Source organism: Nanorana parkeri, unplaced genomic scaffold (assembly GCF_000935625.1).
Source record: "Nanorana parkeri isolate BGI_ZX_2015 unplaced genomic scaffold, ASM93562v1 scaffold950, whole genome shotgun sequence".
NCBI lineage: Eukaryota > Metazoa > Chordata > Amphibia > Anura > Dicroglossidae > Nanorana > Nanorana parkeri.
This window is the reverse complement of record NW_017307218.1, coordinates 389,016-410,052: the sequence shown is the minus strand read 5'-3', so window position 1 is coordinate 410,052 and position 21,037 is coordinate 389,016. Positions and strand designations below refer to the sequence as shown.

General features: G+C 46.6%; 1 protein-coding gene across 3 annotated transcripts in view; it reads left to right on the top strand.

Moving 5' to 3' along the window:
* The window catches only part of BEAN1 (brain expressed, associated with NEDD4, 1), a 36,576-nt gene extending 27,393 nt beyond the window's left edge, over positions 1-9,183 (top strand). For all 3 annotated transcript variants that reach the window (XM_018566453.1, XM_018566451.1, XM_018566452.1), the window contains one exon: positions 8,858-9,183. In XM_018566453.1, the coding sequence (XP_018421955.1) occupies positions 8,858-9,161 (304 nt within the window). In that variant the 3' untranslated portion in view covers positions 9,162-9,183. The remainder of the gene's footprint in view (positions 1-8,857) is intronic.
* The last annotated feature ends 11,854 nt before the right edge of the window (positions 9,184-21,037 follow it).

Below are 21,037 nucleotides of genomic sequence, written 5' to 3'. Positions count from 1 at the left end.
CTTGTGTTGCAATTAAATATATCATTTTATCACAACACAAACACCAAAACAATTTTTTTTTTTTTTTTTTAAGTCGATTATTTACAGTTTTGCATACCTTCATTTTTTTACCTTTTCGCAAAAAGGCGCAATTACAAATTTGCTAATATTTGTTATTTATTAACTCAATACAGTTTTATCTTTTAGATTTAGTCAAAAAATATTTTTTTTTGTGCACGGATACTGATTTTGGTGTGTTTTAACAATTGAATTGTGTATTTTTATCGGTTTAATATTAATTTGAGAAACATTTGCGCAATTATCGCAGGGCCTACAAATTTAGTATCACCATCTTTTTATTCTACCGGGCCTGCGCTTTCAGAAAATATATGGTTTGGGGGGTCTTTTACAAACGCTAGCAACGCAGCAGTTGAAAATCAAATCAATAGGAAAAAATTGCAGAAAATTCAAAAATGGCTTGGCCAGCTGATTTGAAAAATGTTCCGGAAGGCTTGGCAGCGAAAGGGTTAAACAGCCCCGATGCTGGCGACGTACACTGTACGTCGTCAGTCACGAAGGGGTTAAAATGTGTTTCCAAGACGAGAGTTCGATTTATGGAGACAAAAGAGGTTTTATTTTACAACCTGAATGGGCAAAGTGACAGATCTTCCTGCAACTCTGTCCCAAAATTCAAGAGAATAAAACATGGACCTGCCAGGAAGAAACTAAATACATACCTCTCATGGTGCCCAAAGCAGCTTGGAGAAGGGAGTGAGGAGGGAAGAAGGAGGAGTGTAGACATACACAGCTCACTAGCACACACAAAGGTGTCTCCATAGGACCCTACAAGGGAAAAGGTGCCACCCTTAAATAGGATATCAGGGCCAGTGCTCAGGGAAACAGATAATTTTGCAGAAAACTAAAACTTTTCAACATCAAGGAGCAGCATCCGTTGTAAGAGATTTCATCAGCACTTGAAATAGCTTAAAAACATTTTGACTTTAAAGAAGAACTCCAGCAAGCTAAAAAATTAACCCTTGCGGTGTGGCTACCGCTGCACTCCAATGGTTAACTGCTCATTTTGGCCTAGGGGTTAAAATAAAGAAGATACACTCGTCTGATCCTTGGTTCTGCATGGCTGCTGGACAGGTCACCGCAGCCTCTTATCTCTAGGCTCTGGTGGCCTAAGGAGCAGCTGCATTAGATGTGAGGACTCCCAGCGACATTCCATCGCCATAGCGGAGGGTGAGTGAGGTAAGCAGTCACAGCCACAGGATTGAGGATCAGGTGAGTGTATCTTACCATCTCTGATAGGCTGAAGGGAGCGATGTCACAGCCAGGCCAGATTGTAGGATTGGGTGAGTATAACTTCATTTTTGCCCCTAGAGCAAAACAAGCACTTAACCCTTGCAGTGAGGGGGTAGTTCCACTGCAAGGGTTAATTCTTGTATTGCCTGGAGTTCCCCAATGAATGGGCTGGCAATGCACCTCAATGGCCCAGAAAATGGAGCTGCCCCATTTTTGGCGGGGCACCTGCATTGGTAAAGTGGGTTGAGGTACCATTTAGAATGAATTGCACCACACGAGGGATGTGCGGTCAGGAGAGGCAGAGCCTCACCTAGTATTATAGAGGAAAAAGCTGTCAGCTTCAAGTCTGAAGCTGACAGCTTTTTCTCCATTCAGATCGACTTCTATCAGGTTACAGAGCAGGGAAAGCCTCCCCACTGTGTAACCTGTCATGGATGGAGCGCTGCCTGTTAATTACGGGTGGCGCTGTATCCGGCTTTTGACAGCTAAGTTAGGTTACACAGCAGCGGGCTTCCCCACTGCTTGTGTAACCTAACATAGTGAGGCAAGAGCTGCAAACAGCCTCTACTCTGTGTTAGAGGCGTGAGCTCTGTGGATGGCTTGGACCAATGGCAAAACCCCATTGGTCCAAGCTGTCCAATCAACAAAAAAAAAACAAAAAAACACTGAGGCCATCGATCTGGATGCCTCAGCAGTGACTCACCAGTGATGAGCAAGTGAGGGAGGGTCCTCCCTGTCTCCTCCCCACACAGCTTGGTTACCGAGATGGGGGCGGGGCTTCGGCTGGATGCGAACGGAGCTTTGTCGGGATGGGGGGGCGCAGCTTCGGTGGGACGGGGGCCAAGCTTCGGCGTGCTGGCGATTACTGCACGTTACCTGCAAGGGTGCGCTATGGTGCCATTCATTCTAAATGGATACATTCAATACAATAAAGTGAACACGGCCTTAGCATTTTTCTTTGTAGGTTACATCAAATAAGCACAATAACTGTCAGGCACCTTCCAGCCGCTGCAGCCTTAGACTGCGCCGAAAACGTGTCTTCACAATAAGACATTGATCGGTGGTAGGCTCTAAGGCGCTAATCATTTAATTGACTTAACTCCGACTCAATTTGCTGGCCACTGAGTTTGTTCATTTTTTATTTTACTATGTTTCAAATTAGATTTGGAATAAATACTGCATTCACTTTTTTCGCTCAGTGAGACAGTGAAGGGACCATTTACGTAAATCACTGTTGACAGGCGGGATAAATGGCCATCATGCTAATAAGTCTTATTAGGAGAATGAATGAAATACCCGTGTGGTTGATATCATAGCTCTCATCTGCTTTATTTGATGTGAAATGGAGAGGGGAAGATTAGAGGCGCAGACAAAAGACTTCTTGCTGCCCTTCACGGTGAATTTAGTTTAAATTAAGTAGTGGCAGGATTTAATAGATGGACTGTTTTGATCGCCGGGTAGGATGGTGACATTAACCGAATGTCAGCGAGATTGGTTCCTAAGAGGGATTGGGGCTACGGTGATGTTAACTTAATGGTACACTCCAGTCAAAACTGGAATTGACAGAGGTGCATCCAGGGAACACATCCAACCTGCTGAGTAGTTGCATTTTTTATCCAAAAATTGCTGTGGTGTACCAGTTCTCCCTTTTGTCTGTAATCTGGGAATCCCGGAGCACATCTGCTTGAGTTGCTGGAACACACTTCTTCAGAGGCGTATCTACAGAAAATAGAGCCTATGGTGAGCACTGAAATTGTGCCCCTTTCCAAAAATCTGAAACCCATGTTTACCATAATATTAAAGGAGAACTATGAGATGAGTGATTTCCACTCACCTCATAGTTCTAGCCGACCTGTGACAATGAGACTGTCACAGGTCGGCTCAGTAGATCGGGAGGTGAGCGAACACATACCGGGTTCGCTCGCCTCTCGATCCTGTCACGGCTCTCTGCCGTGACAGGGGGAGGGGCTGGATTCCCCTCTCCCCGCTACGATCTGCCAGCGCTGACTGGCGGAACGGACGGGGGAGGGGGCGGGTACAGCTGGCTCTGCCTCTAGATAGGCAGAGCCAGCTGTCACTCACGCAGCTGGGCGGATCCCGTCATCTACGTCGGGATCCGCTCCGGCTGCGGCGTCTCAGTATACCGCGAGTTGTAGCTCGCGGTATACTGAGCTTAGGGTAACGGGAGGACGCTAGTTTGTGTCCTCCCGTTACCCTAAGGAGAACTATGGGGAAAAACACTGACCCCATAGTTCTCCTTTAACTCAAACATGCAAGTCAAACTCGCATCAGAGACTCCCCTTACATCAGGGTCCCCAGAGTACCTCTTACATTAGAGTCCCCAGAGTACTTCTTTACATCAAAGTCCTCAGAGTCCCCCTTTAAATCAGAGTCCTCAGAGTACCTCCTTACATCAGAGTCACTGGAGTACTTCCTTATATATGCGTACCCAGAGTACCCCTTTAAATCAGAGTCCTCAGAGTACCTTCTTACATCAGAGACCCCAGAGTACCTCCTTACATCTGAGTCCCAGAGTACCTCCTCACATCAGAGTCCCAGAGTACCTTCTTACATCAGAGTCCCAGAGTATGTCTTTACATCAGAGTCCACCTTTAAATCAGAGCTCTCAGAGTAGCTCCTTCCATCAGAGTCCCTAGAGTCCCCCTTTACATCAGAGTACCCAGGGTACTTCCTTACATCAGGGTCCTCAGAGTACCTTCTTACATCAGAGTCCCCAGAGCCCCCCTTACGTCAGAGTCATCAGAGTACCTCCTTACATGAGAGTCCCCAGAGTACTTCCTTACATGAGAGTCCCCAGATTGCCTCCTTACATGAGAGTCCTCAGAGTACCTCCTTACATCAGAGACCCCAGATTGCCTCCTTACATCAGGAGACCCCAGAGCACCCCTTACATCAGAGTCCTCAGAGTACCGCCTTACATCAGAGTCCCCAGAACCCCCCTTACGTCAGAGTACTCTGAGTACCTCCTTACATGAGAGTCCCCAGAGTACCTCTTTATATGAGAGTCCTCAGAGTGCCTCCTTACATCAGAGTCCCCAGGGTATTGCTTTACATCAGAGTCCCAGAGTACCTTCTTACATCAGAGTCCCAGAGTATGTCTTTACATCAGAGTCCACCTTTAAATCAGAGCTCTCAGAGTAACTCCTTCCATCAGAGTCCCTAGAGTCCCACTTTACATCAGAGTACCCCAGGTACTTCCTTACATCAGAGTCCTCAGAGTACCTTCTTACATCAGAGTCCCCAGAGCCCCCCTTACGTCAGAGTCATCAGAGTACCTCCTTACATGAGAGTCCCCAGAGTACTTCCTTACATGAGAGTCCCCAGATTGCCTCCTTACATGAGAGTCCCCAGATTGCCTCCTTACATGAGAGTACCTCCTTACATGAGAGTCCCCAGAGTACCTCCTTACATGAGAGTCCCCAGAGTACTTCCTTACATGAGAGTCCCCAGATTGCCTCCTTACATGAGAGTACCCAGAGTACCTCCTTACATGAGAGTCCTCAGAGTACTTCTTTACAGCAGAGTCCCCAGAGTACCTCCTTACATCGAAGTCCCCTGATCATTTCTTTACATCGGAGTCCCCAGAGTACTACTTTATCGGGATGCACGGATACTAGTATCAGTATCTGTGCCGATACAGAGTATTTGGGCGAGCACTCGTACTCACCCAAATGCTTCGATACCTAGCCCGATACCTGAGCTTCTGGTATCAAGAAGCCGGGCAGCAAGTCAATACATGCTGCTAGGCTTCCTGGTTGACTGGGAAGCTGGCTCCATGCTCCCTCGCCACTTGGTGACGAGGGGGCATGGAGCCGGCTTCCCGGACAATCAGGAAGTCGGGCAGCGTGTAATGACACTCCGCCTAGCTTCCTGATTGGTCGGGAAGTTGGCCAATCAGGAAGCCGGATGGCGAGTTTTTACCCGCCCCCCGGCTTCCTGATTGGTCAGAAAGCCGGCTTCATGATGCCTCGTCACCTGATCACGAGGGAGCGTAGAGACGGCTTCCCGGCCAATCAGGAAGCCAGGTCCTAATTGCAATAGGGCCAGTTTACTAAGATGTCAGTTATTCGGTTTGGTATTTTATTTTTATTTCATGATCATTTTCTCTTCAAAATAGCAACTTCAAAAACATAAATACTGCATAGGACGGGGGTCATGATTCTTTTTTGCATGAAATAGCTATTTAATGATGGAAAAGTGCCTATATATTTGATGATTATGGCTTACAGCTCATAAAAACCCCAAGAACCCCAAATCCACAACCTCAAAAAAGTAGATTATTACATGCAATCAATAAAACAAGGATTGCACATAGAACAATATCGGACCTCTGAAAAGTACAAGCATGCATATGTACTCAGTACTTGGTTTGGGCCCCTTTTGCAGCACTTACTGCAATGACTTTTGCACGATATTCTAATTATTCGAGTTTCACCTGTATATATATAGCCTGGAATTGGGGTCCAAAGGGGCTGCATGGGACTATAGGGATTGACTTGAAGAGTAGCATGAGTACTTTGCAGCCACTACAAGGTGGTCAGGTCAGGTTTATTTTAAAGCAAATATTGTCTAAATACAAGTCATATGTATTCTTACTGACATCTTGGTGAGCTTTGTGTATTTCTTCCAGATCTGCGCAGTAATCCAGTGTGACACTTCCTGTAATAAAGACCGGTCACTGCTGCTCTCTAACCTTGTGCAGGATGACTGGTCTTGTCTCTGTCCCTCCTGTTATAAAGACCGCTCACTGCTGCTCTCTCGTCTTGTGCAGGGTGACTGGTCTTGTCTCCACCCCCTCCTGTAATAAAGACCGGTCACTGCTGCTCTCTCACCTTATTCAAGGTGGCTGGTCTTGTGTCTGCCCCTCCTGTAATAAGCACCGGTCACTGCTGCTCTCTCGTCTTGTGCGGGGTGACTGGTCTTGTCTCCACCCCCTCCTGTAATAAAGTCCGGTCACTGCTGCTCTCTCTCTCCTTGTGCAGGGAGACCGGTCTTGTCTCTGCCCCCTCCTGTAGTTTTCTGCAGGCAGCCTGTGGTGCAGGGGTGGGCAACTCCGACCCTCCAGCTGTGCTTTAACTACAAATCCCATAATGCCCCTGCCTCTGGGAGTCGTGTCCATGACTGTCAGAGTCTTGCAATGCCTCATGGGACTTGTAGTTCCACAACAGCTTAAGGGTCAGAATTGCCCACCCCTGCTGTAGTGGGTGGAGCCATCTGGATCCTTCCCACAGCTCTGCTCACTCCTTCTGCAGGGAGACTGGCCGTGTTCGCCCCCCCCTACTGTAGTTTTCTGTAGTGGGTGGAGCCTGCTGTCTCTGCACATGCTACGTACAGCCCAGTGATGATGTCACTGCTACTTTAAGGCAATATCTGGTTTTGCAAAGGCATTTGGTGCACACAAAGTGGATTTATATCCTCTGTGGCTATTGAGGAATGTATTTAAATGATAGTTTTTGTGCTTTAGAGAGCATTCCGCCCCCAGAAGCACGCCATATTTGCAGCTTCAAAATTAGCCGGTCTGGCGCCCCCCCCTTGGAGTCTCTTGTCTGAGATTGGGAAATCGCCGGCACTCTATCAGTTTAATGTGATCTGTTGTGTATTCAGCAGAGAGTTATTCCCGGTGGAGAGGAGTCTTTATTTGTTTTGCAGGATCTATGGAGCATCTGCTGCCATGAAGTAATCATCTCTCCGTATTATCCGGCAGCATATTTCAGACTCACAACATTGTAATTGCTTTCAGATTCCTCGCAGATCTGAATTTACCGTCCATCTGCTCCGGGATGCAGACAGAGCCGCTTAAAAATAATTGTGAGCGGGAAGACAATGGCGTAGAATGGCAGCGGCCATTGCGCTAGATTAGGGGTAGGTGACCTAGGCACTCCGGCTGTTATGGAACTACAATCCAATGAGGCATTGCAAGACTCTGACAGCTACAGGCAGCATTTATAATTTCAGAGGGCCAAGGTTGTTCCCCCACCACCCAAGATTTAGACGACCTTGTGCGGCTAAGGAGAAGAAGGCTATCCATAGATCAACTGTGGGCAAATAGCTGTGCTTTAACTACTAATCCCAACATGCCTTTGCCTCTGGGAGTCATGCCTGTAAATGTCTGTCTTGCAATGCCTTATGGGACTTGTAGTTCCACAATACCTGGAGGGCCGAGGTTGCCTGCCCCTGATCTAGTACATTGGCCACCTCCATGTTCACACAAAGTAAGGCTGGGCACACACCTTACAACCATCGCAAGACTTTTGTCTTGCGATGGTTGTAAGGTACTTAAAAAAACGTACGATCTGCCTATGTTGCAGAGGCATATCGTACTTGCGATGATCGCAAGCCACGCCCCCTGAGGGGCAGGCTTCCGATGACCGCAATGCCGAACGGGCAGTGTGCACTTTCGCACACTGGCCCGCCCGGCTTTTATCTTACGAACATGCTACACACCCACCAAACATCGTACGATGCTCGGCGGGTTTTGAAACATGTTCGTAAGTTTAAAGTTGTGCGACCTTACAGTAGTAGAGGTCGCACGGCTTCCACACACCTTACGATAATCGTACGATCGCGGGATTTCCCGCGATTATCGTGCGATTATCGTAAGGTGTGTGGGGACCTTTAGGAAGTGAAGTAACTGGTACTTTTGGGTATGGAGAGTGTCCATGTGACTCTCTGCTTCCTCAATTGATTCAGTGCTTATTAGCCAATTACCAGGCCTGAGTACTGTCACATGACATGATTTGAGATTGAAGCGTCACACCGAAAATTATTCGCCCAGATACAGATTTATTCCAAGACCTTATCTCAAAGCTGATGCGTTTTAGGGGCCAGAGAGAACCCCCTTCAGGGTTTAAAGGGTGGTAGTAACTACCAGACACAAAGTAAACATGAGTACAGACTGATACTGTCGCATTGGGGGGCCGAGGAAGGGCCTCTAGCCTTGCGTAAGCTCCGCCCAGCTTGGATTGCAGCTTACGCAGGGACTTTTCACTTAGCTGATTAGAGTGGAGGGGGGGTGAAGAGAAGGGAAGTATAAGCAGAGGAGGGGGAACATAAGCTGAGCCTGTTCCTTTACCATGCATGGGCAAAGTACAAACTCACATTGTAGTACACCTAGCATGAATATACAAGGTCCACTTATCTTTCAGCCCTCCCCCATTGTCCCATGTAAAAACACTAAGGGAAAGCAATAAAGTTATAAAATATCTGAAGAAAAATTATAAAAATTTAATTCCTTCCCAATAAGTCAGTGGTCCTTCTCATTGGGTCTTGGGGAAGCAGTAAATCCCAAATCCTTCCAGAATACACTGCTACACAGTGCTGGAGCATCTTCTCGTGACATCTTGGATTCCCATGATCCCTAGGTACAGCCCAGTGATATCACCAATGCCTACAGGAAGCAACCAGAAGGCACGGTGTAAGGTAAGTATTTTTTTTTTCTTTATGGGGAAGGGTCCTCAAAGAGAAGCGTACCTTTGATGGAAAATGTTCCATATGAGGAAAAAAAGCCTTTCTCCCTATGTTGGTAACATTGATGTCTGTCTTTCTCTAGCTATGATGAATGCGTGGGACCAGGAACTTCAGGATCATACCTGCCCACTGACGAGCCTCCTCCTTACTCCTTGGAAGACCCGCAACAGCTTCCACGTGAACTGGCACTCAGTGACAACACTGAAGAGATTGCTCTGAGATCTCTTGACAACACGGAAAATGACCTGATCACCCCTTCATTGTCTGCTGCTGACCTCCATGATGTTTCACCAAGTAGAACCACAAGCAAGACAAGCCAACACCTGCCTATTATACCAATGGACATCCAAAAAAGCATGGCATCATCGACCACTCTTGCTTCATAGGTTCAGCTCCAGCCGAAGTTTTTTTTATTGTTCTGATTAGAATGGGGATGGGTAAGGTAAGGTCCTCTGTCCAGTTTTAACTGTCATCTGTTTTCCCGTTGGGGAGATTTCACCTGACTTCGTTCTTTGGTGACTACGGATAAGCTCGGGTTCAGTCCAAATTTTAGTTCGTCCAAACCCAGAAAAAAGTTGTTAATGTGGGCCCAATCAGCTGTGGCCAGGGCATTCTCGACCCTTCAGCTGCACATAAACAAAGGCCATCTTTGCTCATTGACAATGACCGAATATGGCCATGTGTCCATAAAAGGTCAGTGACCATCATTGACCTTATACGGACACACTGCCATATTTGTTCAATGACATTGACCTAATATGGCCATGTGGTCATAAAAAGGCAATGGCTATAATTGGTCATTGGCCATCATTGACCTTATATGACCACATGACCATATTTGGTTAATGACATTGACCTAGTAAGGTCATGTGGCCATAAAAGGTCAATGATGTTAACAATATCCCGTGTTTACGTCCAGCTGGGAATGCCCCAACCACAGTTGATTGAGCTGGTGCTAACAGCTTCCTTCCAGGATCGGACAAACTCTAGTACAGTCCAAATCCAAGCTCATCCCTACTGGTGACCACACAGGAAGTGAGATCTCCCAAACAGCCGTTAAAACTTAACAGAGAATCTCACGGCTCCCCACAATATTTATGCCTCCATTGGAGAGATTTTGCTCACTTTTTGTCACACGTGAAGTGAGGGGAAATCTCCCCAAGTGCCAGAGAGAGAGCATTGAAAACCTAATAAAGGTTTTAACTCTTCCCCATTCTGTCCCAAACTAAAGTAATGGCCGCAATTGTGGTTTAGTGGTGTGTCAGGCAACTTATGGCTTGAAGGTTTGCAGTACTGTGATCAAGTTTGATTCCCAACTGGGGCACTATTTGCATGTGGTTTGTATGTCCTTCTTTCGTTTTTATCATAATTCCCTCACTGCTTTTGTCCCCTCCTAGAAAAAAAATAATACCTAGCACTATTGTAGCCAAATCTTGCCAAGAAGATTGTTATGGGAGGACAACTATTTAAAGGGTCATCATAAATTTTGTGCCACCTTTCACAGGGCGGTCCATGATACAAAAATCTATTCGTATAGCCTTACTAGATCTATGTCATAACCAAATATGAGCATGTAGCCATGTAAGGTCAATAATGGCCATTGACCAATTATGTATATTGACATTTTATGGCCTAATAGCCATATTAGGCAATTGTCATGGAACAAGTATGGCCATGTGGCCATATAAGGTCATGATGGTCATTAACCAATGCTATCCATTGACCGTTTATGGCCACATGGCCTTATTAGGCCATTGTCATGGAACAAATATAGCCATGTGGCCATATAAGGTCATGATGATCAATAACCACTGATGTCTATTGACCTTTTATGGCCACTTGGCCATATTAGACCGTTTCCATGGAACAAATATGGCCATATAAGGTCATGATGGTCATTAACCAATTATATCCATTGACCTTTTATGGCCACATGGCCTTATTAGGCAATTGTCATGGAACAAATATGGCCATGTGGCCATATAAGGTCATAATGGTCATTAACCAATGCTATCCATTGACCTTTTATGGCTACATGGACATATTAGACCATTGTCATGGAACAAATATGGCCATGTGGCCATATAAGGTCATGATGGTCATTAACCAATGATAACCATTTACCTTTTATGGCCACATGGCCATATTAGACCATTGACATGGAACAAATATGGCCATGTGGCCATATAAGGTCAGTGATGGTCATTAACCAATGATGTCCATTGAGTTTTTATGGCCACACGGCCATAATAAGTCATTGTCAAAGAACAAATATGGCCATGTGGCTATAGAAGGTCAGTGATGGCCATTGACCAATGATGGTCATCGACCTTTTATGTTAGTGTTTTACCTTCACCAAAAATGTTCTAAACACAAAACGAACAGGTCGCACATAATTTAAAGCTAGAACTGGGGTAAGGAACCATGGCCCTCCAGCTGTTGTGGGACTACAAGTCTTATGAGGCATTGCAAGACTCTGACAGCCACAGGCATTAGACTTAGATGCATGACGGCATTTGTAGTCTCACCACAGCAGGAGTGCTGAGGTTGCCTACCCCTGTCTTATGCAGTGTCATTGTCAGTAACAGGTCCAGCAGGAAATAACTGACATGTAAATATAGATTTTAGAAACATCTGAGAAAAAGACACTGCCCTGATCGCGAGAGCCCTGAGCAAGTTACAGATGTCACAATATTTTGCCTTCACAAACTTTTAGAAACCTGTATAACCAGTGTTTGGTTGTGTTAGGTCAGGGGTAGGTATCCTCAGCACTCCAGCTGCTGTGGAACTACAAGTCCTATGTATGTTTGTGTCTCACCGAGGATTTCACTGTTCAGAAGAAGAAGTGCAATTAGTTTCTATCTAGCAATAATTGCAATAGATTTTCTATGATGTCTACCAGTCGTAGCAATGTCTCCCACAATATAATCTATGGAAATGAATACAGCAATAAAATGCTAGATTGACTTCACTCTTCAAATGTCTTTTCTATATTTGTGTATGTGAAATTTTAAAGGGTATCTTTGGTCAAAACTAGGGACGCACCGATATTGTTTGTTTTGTATCGAGTACAGATATTTATCTTCTGGTACTAGCCGATACCGAGTAGCGATACCGGGACTTCCGCTAGCATGGAGTCGGCTTCCTGGGCAATTAGGAAGCCGGGCGGTGTGTCAGTACCTGCCACCCGGCTTCCTAATTGGCCGGGAAGCCGGCTCCATGTTCTGTTTCGGCACTGCCAGTCAGAGTAAATCTCCCTCTGAGCGGAAGTTCTGGTATCAGGGAAGGCATCAGAGCATTTGGCCGAGTACGAGTACTCACCCAAATGCTCTGTATTGGCACCGATTCCGATACTAGTACCGGTATCGGTGCATTTCTAGTCAAACCTGAAAGTCTGTATTTCCATATTGGATTTCCAGAAGTTCTATCCCTCTCCTAATACCAAATCCATCTAAAAGTTTGTAAACTTACTTATTAAAGATGCCCAAAGGATGTACTTCCTCAATGCTCTGACACAATGTCACTCAGCCCTGTGAATATGCACTTATCTTGTGTCACCGCTCTCACCGAGCCTGCCTTTTGAACTACAAATCAATGTCTGAACAATGTAACATTATCATTGCTTGCTGGAAGCAATGCACCATTGGATATGTAGTCTTAATAAATCGAGATTGTATCACATAAAGCATCAAGGAAAGAGATGCAAAGCACACCGGGAATCCAGGAAGTTGTTCAAAGCGATGGACAGACAGAAGGCAGCACTCACTAAATGCTTTGATTGTATTATCAAAACCAACTCTAGTATGTATTCCTGTTACAATGCTGATGCTATAACAGGAGAGTATATGCTGGGACTATAGAACTCCTTTAAACATAACTTAGAGCACAAAACATTCCTTTTGTGTGCACAAAATGCCTTTGCATACCAGGATATTACCTTGTAAAAGTATGGTGACATCACCACTGTGCTGTAGGAGGGGCTCAGGAGGCTCAACCCACTACAGGCGGTCTAGAGGAGGAGGCGGGGACAGTGGCGTAACAATCGCAATAGCAACCCAGACGGCCGCTATGGGGCCTGGGGCACAGGGGGGCCCGGCCAGGACATCCCCTGATGCCGTGTGGGTCGCTATGGCATCTCATGCTGCTGGCTGTCACTGGCGGCTGTGAAGAGGAATGCGCCGCTGTTCACATCACTCTCTTTGATCTGTGCAGCGGCTCGTTCCCCTCCACAGCCGCTGCTGAGTCAGTGACAGCCAGCTGCGCCGAAAAAGGAGGCTGGACCTAGCAGTGGAGGAGGAGGTGGGGCCCGGGGTCGGCAGCGGAGGAGGAGGGGTCCGGTGATGTAGGAGGCAGGGCCTGGTGATGGAGGAGGCGGGGCCCACCAGCGAACGTGGAGGAGGAGGAGGCGGCGGACAGCGTATCGGGGCTGACAGGTAAGGGGTGTGACCAGCCCACCTGGAACCCTGCAGAGCCTACCATAAAGAGTCACTCTCAGGTGGGCTGTGTGGGATCTCAGGTGGGCTCTGCAAGGGGTGTAACTAGAAATCACAGGGCCACATAAAAATTTTTGCTCTGGGGCCCTGTGATTTCTAGTTACGCCTCTGGGCGGAGAAAAAAACAGTAACCCTACAGAAGGTGAGAGAGCAGCAGTGACCAGTCTTTATTACAGAAAGCTCCTCCACAGAGGTTTTACACTGGATTACTGCACAGATCCAGAAGAAATACACAAAGCTTGCCACTTTTACAAAGTAATTTCTAGATTTGCAGAGAGATTTTGTGCACACAAGGTGATTTTATATCCTTTGTGGCTATTGTATCTACATATCGTATAGTATAATATATTGAAATGAACATTTTTGTATACAGCATGCTTGATATACAGATGGCCACTAGAGGGAGCATTTACACAGCTGTAGAACAGAACAAATAACTTAAAAAGAAAAGGTTTGTCTCATTTAATATTACTTCCAGTTTATTGTTATAATAATAATTCAGAATACCCACTGAATGAAAGTGTGGCAGAGTTTCTATTCACTAAGGAATATTGTATAGTAAGAGGTAATTGTCTTTGGTTGTACAGATTAGTGAACTGGCAGTTCACAGGCCACATGTGGCTCATGGGAAACTTCTTTTGTAGCCTGCGAGTCCTGGATGTGACAAGACAGTCCCAGACTGATCTCTTGGCTGACACGGATAGTAAAGTATCTTCCTAATGTCAAGGGGGAAGAGGGGAGCAATGTGGGAGCGTGTGTTCAGGTAGGTAACCACTGAACACCAATGGATGAGGAGGGTAATTATTGCGGTCAATTGTTTATTATGTGTTTAGATGAAGCACTGAAATCTTGAGGAATGCTGAATTAAGTTTTACTTGCTTAGCAGGACATTACATGTGAGTATACAGGAACACAGCATTGTCAGCATTAAACAGGAAACACATATACAGATAGAACTTCCTGTGCCATAGATAAGTAAGTATAAAGATTAACATTGCACTGCAGCGCCATCTAGTGCTCAAAAAACATAACAGTACATTAGCATAAGCTGTTTTATTTCCAAAACCCCTACTGAACAGCATGTGCTGCTACTGTATATGACATTTAGCTTCTCGAAGGAATCTGTGACGATCCTTTGGCAATTGGCTTGGTGAGTGCATCCGCAGTCATTTCACCAATGAAGGGGGGTTATAATTAGTGATGGGCCGAGTTCGGTGGGAGTTTGAACTTTAGAGCATGAAAAAAATTCGAACTCAATGTAAGTCTATAGGACCAAAACTCGGAAAAATCAAATGTCCCCTGTTTGAAGGCTTATATGCAAGTTATTGGCCATAAAAAGTGTATGGGGATCTGGGTACTGCCCTGGGGGTCATGTATCAATGCAAAAAAAACACTTTTAAAAAATACTGTTTTTAAAGGAGCAGTGATTTTAACATTGCTTAAAGTGAAACAATAAAAAAAAACCTTTAAATATTGTGCCTGGGGCGGTCCCCTTAACTTGCCTGTAAAGTGGCGGATCTGTACAATGTATAGAACCTGCTGCAGCAAAACTGACATTTCAAAAGAAAAAAAAAAGTGTGCGGATCCCCCTCCCAAACAATACCAGACCCATTAGGTCTGGTAGGAATGTTAGGAGGGAACCCATTTAAATTTAAAAAAAAAAAGGTGTGGGGTTCCCCCCTAACGTCATACCAGACCCTTAAGGTCTGGTAGGAATTTTAGGAGGGATCCCAAGTTAAAATTAAAAAAAAAAGTGTGTGTGGTACCCCCCATAAATTCATACCAGGCCCTTAAGGTCTGGTAGGAATTTTAAGGAGGAACCCCACCCCCAAAAATGGGGAGAAAAAAGACGTGGGGTCCCCCCTAAAATTCCAAACCAGACCCTTGATCCGACCACAGGCCTGGCAGGGCAGGAAAGGGGGGGGCGAGTGCATCAGACCACATGCCCTTGGCACTGGGAGGGTGCTTTTCTAGGGTGTCCCCTGGAAAAGCACCTTGTCCCCGTGCCGATGGGGATAAGGGCCTCTTCCCCACAAGCCCTGGGGCTTTGGTTGTGGGGGTGCAGGCAGGGGGCGTATTCACATCAGGGTACCCTTTTAATAAAGGGGCACTCATATGCAGCCCCCCCCCCTTGTGAATGAGTAAGGGGTATATACAGGTGAAACTCGAATAATTAGAATATCGTGCAAGGTTCATTTATTTCACTAATGCAACTTAAAAGGTGAAACTAATATATGAGATAGACTCATTACATGCAAAGCAAGATAATTCAAGCCGTGATTTGTCATAATTGTGATGATTATGGCTTACAGCTCATGAAAACCCCAAGAACCCCAAATCCACAACCTCAAAAAAGTAGATTATTACATGCAATCAATAAAACAAGGATTGTACATAGAACAATATCGGACCTCTGAAAAGTACAAGCATGCATATGTACTCAGTACTTGGTTTGGGCCCCTTTTGCAGCACTTACTTACCCCCGCCGCCCACCAACCTGTCTGCTCGCAAAGAAATCCCTCCGCAGAATGGCATTCTGACAGATGCTGGCAAAATATAAACAACTGGGTGGTGCTAGCGGTGACATCACCGCTAGCTCCGCCCAATTGTTTACATTTGTCCGGCACCTGACAGGACTTAGCTGTGAGCCATGATTGGGCAAAGTCATCATTAATTTGGCCAATCACGACTCTTAAGGTGCCCATACACCTTATGATTATCGTATGAAAATTTTCGTCCGATGATCGAAACGTCGTATGATTGTCGTACGGCGGCCCCATCCTGCCCCGATTATCGCAAGGTTCAATCAGCCGTAGTTTAAAAAAAAACACCTGGACGAATTGCGGTAATAGACCGCACATATTTTCGTTTGCGCATGAGCAGTGTTAATCGTACGACTTTTGACGGACGGAAACGCCACCAACCATGCGAAAATCGTACGATCGTCCAAAGTTTTCCAACATGCTTGAACGTCAAAAGTCGTACGATTGTACAGTACTATCGGTCAGGCACTACAGTCACACCTTACGATTGTCGTATGAAAAGTCGATCGCATACGATTATCGTACGATAATCGTAAGGTGTATGGGAACCTTTACAGTGCACTGTGCCGTGATTGGGCAAACTCTTGCACCTGACCTGTGGCCAGGTGCATTGCTTTACCCAATCAGGGCTTCACAAGGCACTGTGCGTACTGATAGTTCATGTGACACTAATGAAGGGGGGTTCATATTGCTGACACTGACACCAATGAAGGCGGGGAGGGGGGGGGGGGGTTAATATTACTGACACCAATGAAGGGGGGTTATTATTGCTGACACTGACACCAATGAATGGGGGGGGGGAGGGGTTTAATATTGCTGACACTGACACCAATGAAGGGGGAAATCCCAGGATCCAAACTAGGAAATCACATTTTCTGGACAGAATAGGGTTACCAGTCCTGTCAGGTTTATACTGCAGTCTATGTTCCCCCTGTGAAGATTCATCCTCTCATATTTGTCATGGTGGTGATCATTGTCACTGTGACTGTAAGTTGGGTAAAAGTCAAGTTTTGAGTTGTCACTGAACCAGGAAGAGAGGAAATCTTCCAATGGGGACCCTTGTTCCAGTGACAACTGTCTATGAGGGCATTTCCCCTCACTCTGCAGAGATTTCCTATCACTTTCCTGTTGTGTTTATAGGACAGGAAATTAAATTAAATCTTCCCAATGACCTCATATGGCTACATTGTATGTCATTAACCTAATATAGCCATATAAGGTCAATGACATCACTGCACCCCACTCGCAGTTCTTCAGACACACAGAAGGAGCTCCCCTTGCTACCTTCTGTGCCGTCCAATCAGATGCGTCCAATCTGCTCATCCCTACTGGTGACAACTCCCATTTTTGGATTTTCCATCACTTTCAGTGCCGGTAACAGTGGTCACCAGGACAAGTGAAGAAGGAGGAGTAGGGACACAGCAATAAAAACATGACAGGGTCTCTAATTCTTCCAAAACTAAAGGAAAACGTTTTGTAAGGCATATGCGTCACTGTTTGAGGTTGCACTGCACACTATAAAGTGAATGTGACCGCAATGGTCGCTATAGTAACATGCGTTATAAACGGGCATTTGACCGATAAGCTCGCTCTCTTTTCTGAAGTGAAAAATCAACAGGCTTTTGACCTTTTTCCTGTTAATATTTAATTGGGTGCCATTTTTACACACAGGTAGTCACCCATATGTTTCCACAAGGCCAAGATGTAAATGGACCCCCTGACAGAATGACCCCAGTAGTGAAATGTGAGATGTGAATGTGTGTGAGTTTCCTGAGGAAGGTGCCATATTGGCATGCTCTTCCTGCACAGGTCACCACACAGCACCATCACACAGCCTCAGCTCACTTTCACTTTGTCTCCCTGACTTCCTGAGCCCAGAGCTAAACAGGCTGTGTGACTGACACCCGGGCCGACCAATAGCAAGAGAAGCTGGGCTCAGAGGCGGCCAATCCGGCGGCGGGAGCGGCTGGCAGCCCAGGCAGGGAACTTCCTCATGCAGAAGTCGGGGAGAGGGGAGCCGGGCTGCGCTGATATGAAGGGGAGCCTCTTCCTCGACTTCATCCTCCACTATGAGGCCGGGAGCCGGGAGGGCAGCGCCGTGCTGTGCGGGAGGAGGGCGGACTGCGCTGCCCCGAGGCTCCTCTACACTCAGCTGATCAGAGACAACTTTGTGAAGAGGAAGCGGCAGGACCGGGCTGACATCATCACACACATGATGAAGGGCTTTGCCATCCTGGAGCTCATCTGTGTCAACCTGTTCTTGTATCCCTGGAGGAAGGAGATCAGGACCCTGAAGGTACCCAGAAGGAGGGAATGCTGGATGGGACAATCCTTGCTGCCCATAGCAACTGCTCAGCTTCCAGAGCTCAACAGGGTTGCCTTGAACAATAAATATTGCTGGCTGGTTGCTAGGGGCAACAAGGGTGCTGGCTGGTTACTACAGGCACTGGTTTGTGTTCATGGCTGATGGTGGAAGTGTGCTGAATGGAACATTTCTTGTTGCTCATAGCAACTGCATAGCTTCCAATAGATGAACAGGGATTCTGGCTGTTTGCTAAGAGCAACAAGAAATGTTGCTGGCTGGTTGCTATAGCAACAAGGGATGTTGGCTGATGCCTATGGGCAACAAGGATACTGGTTGGTTGCTACAGGCACACGTTTTCATGCATGGGTGCTGGATGAAATATAACTTGTTTCCCATAGCAACCGATCAGCTGATGGGTGAAGTGTGCTGGATGAAACATTTCTTGTTGTCCATAGCAATTGCTCAGCTTCCAGAGCTGTACATGGATGCTGGCTGGTTGCTACTGGCAACAAGAAGTGTTGCTGACTGGTTGCTGGGCACTAGCTCCTTGCTGCGGGCAAGTTTTTGTGCATGGCTGATGGGTGAAGTGTGCCGGATGGAACATTTCTCCTTGGCAACTGATCAGCATCTAGATTGCTGGCCGGTTGCTACAGGCAACAAGAACGTGACTTACTGACACGCTTTTCCTGGATGCTTTGTACAAGTGTAATTGGCCAATACACATGTGTGTCTGATTGGAAGATAAGTTCCTTAAAATGTATATAAACCTGAACAAGGAACTTCTCGTTTTCTGTCTGTTATATCAACAATTGAAAGTGCTTTGTTATATCTCTTCTAAACGTGTTCCTCCCACCAGATGATGTCATCAGCCCTGCGTACTACACAACACCTCGCCCTCATTTCATGGAAATACACAGGGGGAGGTGTTCTGTCATCCTAACATTTGCTTTCAAAGGAGCGACAACATTGCCCTTTAGACATAGTGCAGTGAGTGAGTGTTGTCAATAGGGATGCACTGATACCGATATCGAGTATTTGGGCGAGTACTCACCCAAATGCTCCGATACTTATCTCTGATGCAGAGGGACCATGGAGCCGGCTTCGTTTCCAATCAGGGCGGTGGGCTATGACCCACCTCCTGGCTTCCTGATTGGCCAGGAAGCCAGCTTAATTTGTTGCTAGGCAGCCTGGCTTCCTTACCAATCAGGAAGCTGGGCGGCACATAATGACCTGCCTCCCTAGGCAGCCTGGCTTCCTGACCAATCAGGCACCTGGGAGGCAGGTCATTACGTGCCGTCTGGCTTCCTGATTGGTTAGGAAGCCAGGCTGCCTAGCAAAAATTGAAGCTGGCTTCCTAGCAAATCAGGAAGCCAGGTGGCACATCATGACCCAACTCTCGGCTTCCTGATTTGCCAGGAAGCCGGATTCACTTGTTGCTCAGCAGCCTGGCTTCCTGACCAATCAAAAAGCTGGGAGGCGAGTTATGACGTGCCGCCTGGCTTCCTGATTGGTTAGGAAGCCAGGCTGCCTACCAACAAGTGAAGCTGGCTTCCTAACCAATCATGAAACCAGGCGGCATGTCATGACCCGACTCCCAGCTTCTTGATTGGTCAGGAAGCCAGGCTGCCTGACCAATCAGGGTGATGATCTGCCGCCTGACTTCATGATAATCAGGGCACATGGCATCGGTTATATTCGTCAGCTTTAAACTACACGTGTGCTTAAAATATACCACGTGTGTGTGTCAATGCGCTGCAACAAGACACTTAACTATGAATGAGCCCTTAGGGTCCAGTCACACCATCAAGGGTGCATTCCAGTGCGCTCGGCCTCTGGAACGCGGGCGTGGCGATACATTGAACTCTATCTGCAAAAAATGCTGCGTGCACTACTTTTTGCAGATCGCACTGGACCAGAATGCAGGCACTATTGTGCCACGCGTCCGGGTGCCCTCGATCGCACCGCGAGCAGGGGGGGTGCATTGAACTCTATGGTACCGCAGCCACGCCCCAAAACAACGTGAGCCAGCTGGGTTGCGTTCCAGAGGCCGAACGCACTGGAACGCACTCTTGATGGTGTGACTGGGTGGGCAACTCGGGTCCACCAGCTGTTGTGGAACGACAAGTCCCATGAGGCATTGCAAGACTGACAGTTACGGGCTACAGGCATGACTCGCAGAGGGAGAGGCATGTTGAGATTTGTAGTTAAAACACAGCTGGAGGGCCGAGTTGCCAACCCTGCCTTAAAGAATAAGCGCACTTTTAGACAAATGATCCCACCCTCCCCCTCCACAGATCCGTACTTCCCTGGATCCAAGGATTCCTTTTCCTTTGTTTGTTGTCTGTCTCCTGAATGGGAGGCGACCCCATAGAAGTCTATGGGGTTGTAATGTGCAGTTGCGGCCAGCAGGGGGAGCATTGTGGCACTGGATTAAACAAAAGCAGATCTCGGTAAGTACAGATCTACATGGGAGGGGGGTATTGTTCAGGTCAGGGGTGGGGGCTGGGTATCTGCCCTTGGTTTTAAAGCACACTCATCCTTTGCTGTCCTTCTATTTGTCTCCTAACAAGACAAAAGTGACACCCAGAATGTGATTGGTAGTGCGTGGTATCATCACACCTATAATAGACATGTCACCTGATATAAGGAGTTAATAATATTCTTATTCATGTCAGGTGATGCAATGACCAATCGTCGTGACCTTTATTGGTAAGATATGTCATTGCTTTACTTGTGCAATGGTCTTTAAATACAATTGTGAAAAGCAGTGATGTCATCACTGAAACTAGTGGTGCCTTCTGTACCATTACTCATCATGAAAGCTTCACATATTGGATTTCATTAGTCAGATGCAGAGAAATGGATCACCCCGCATGAGCGACACTTGGAACATTCCTCTAAGACTTGGAATCATCTCCCCT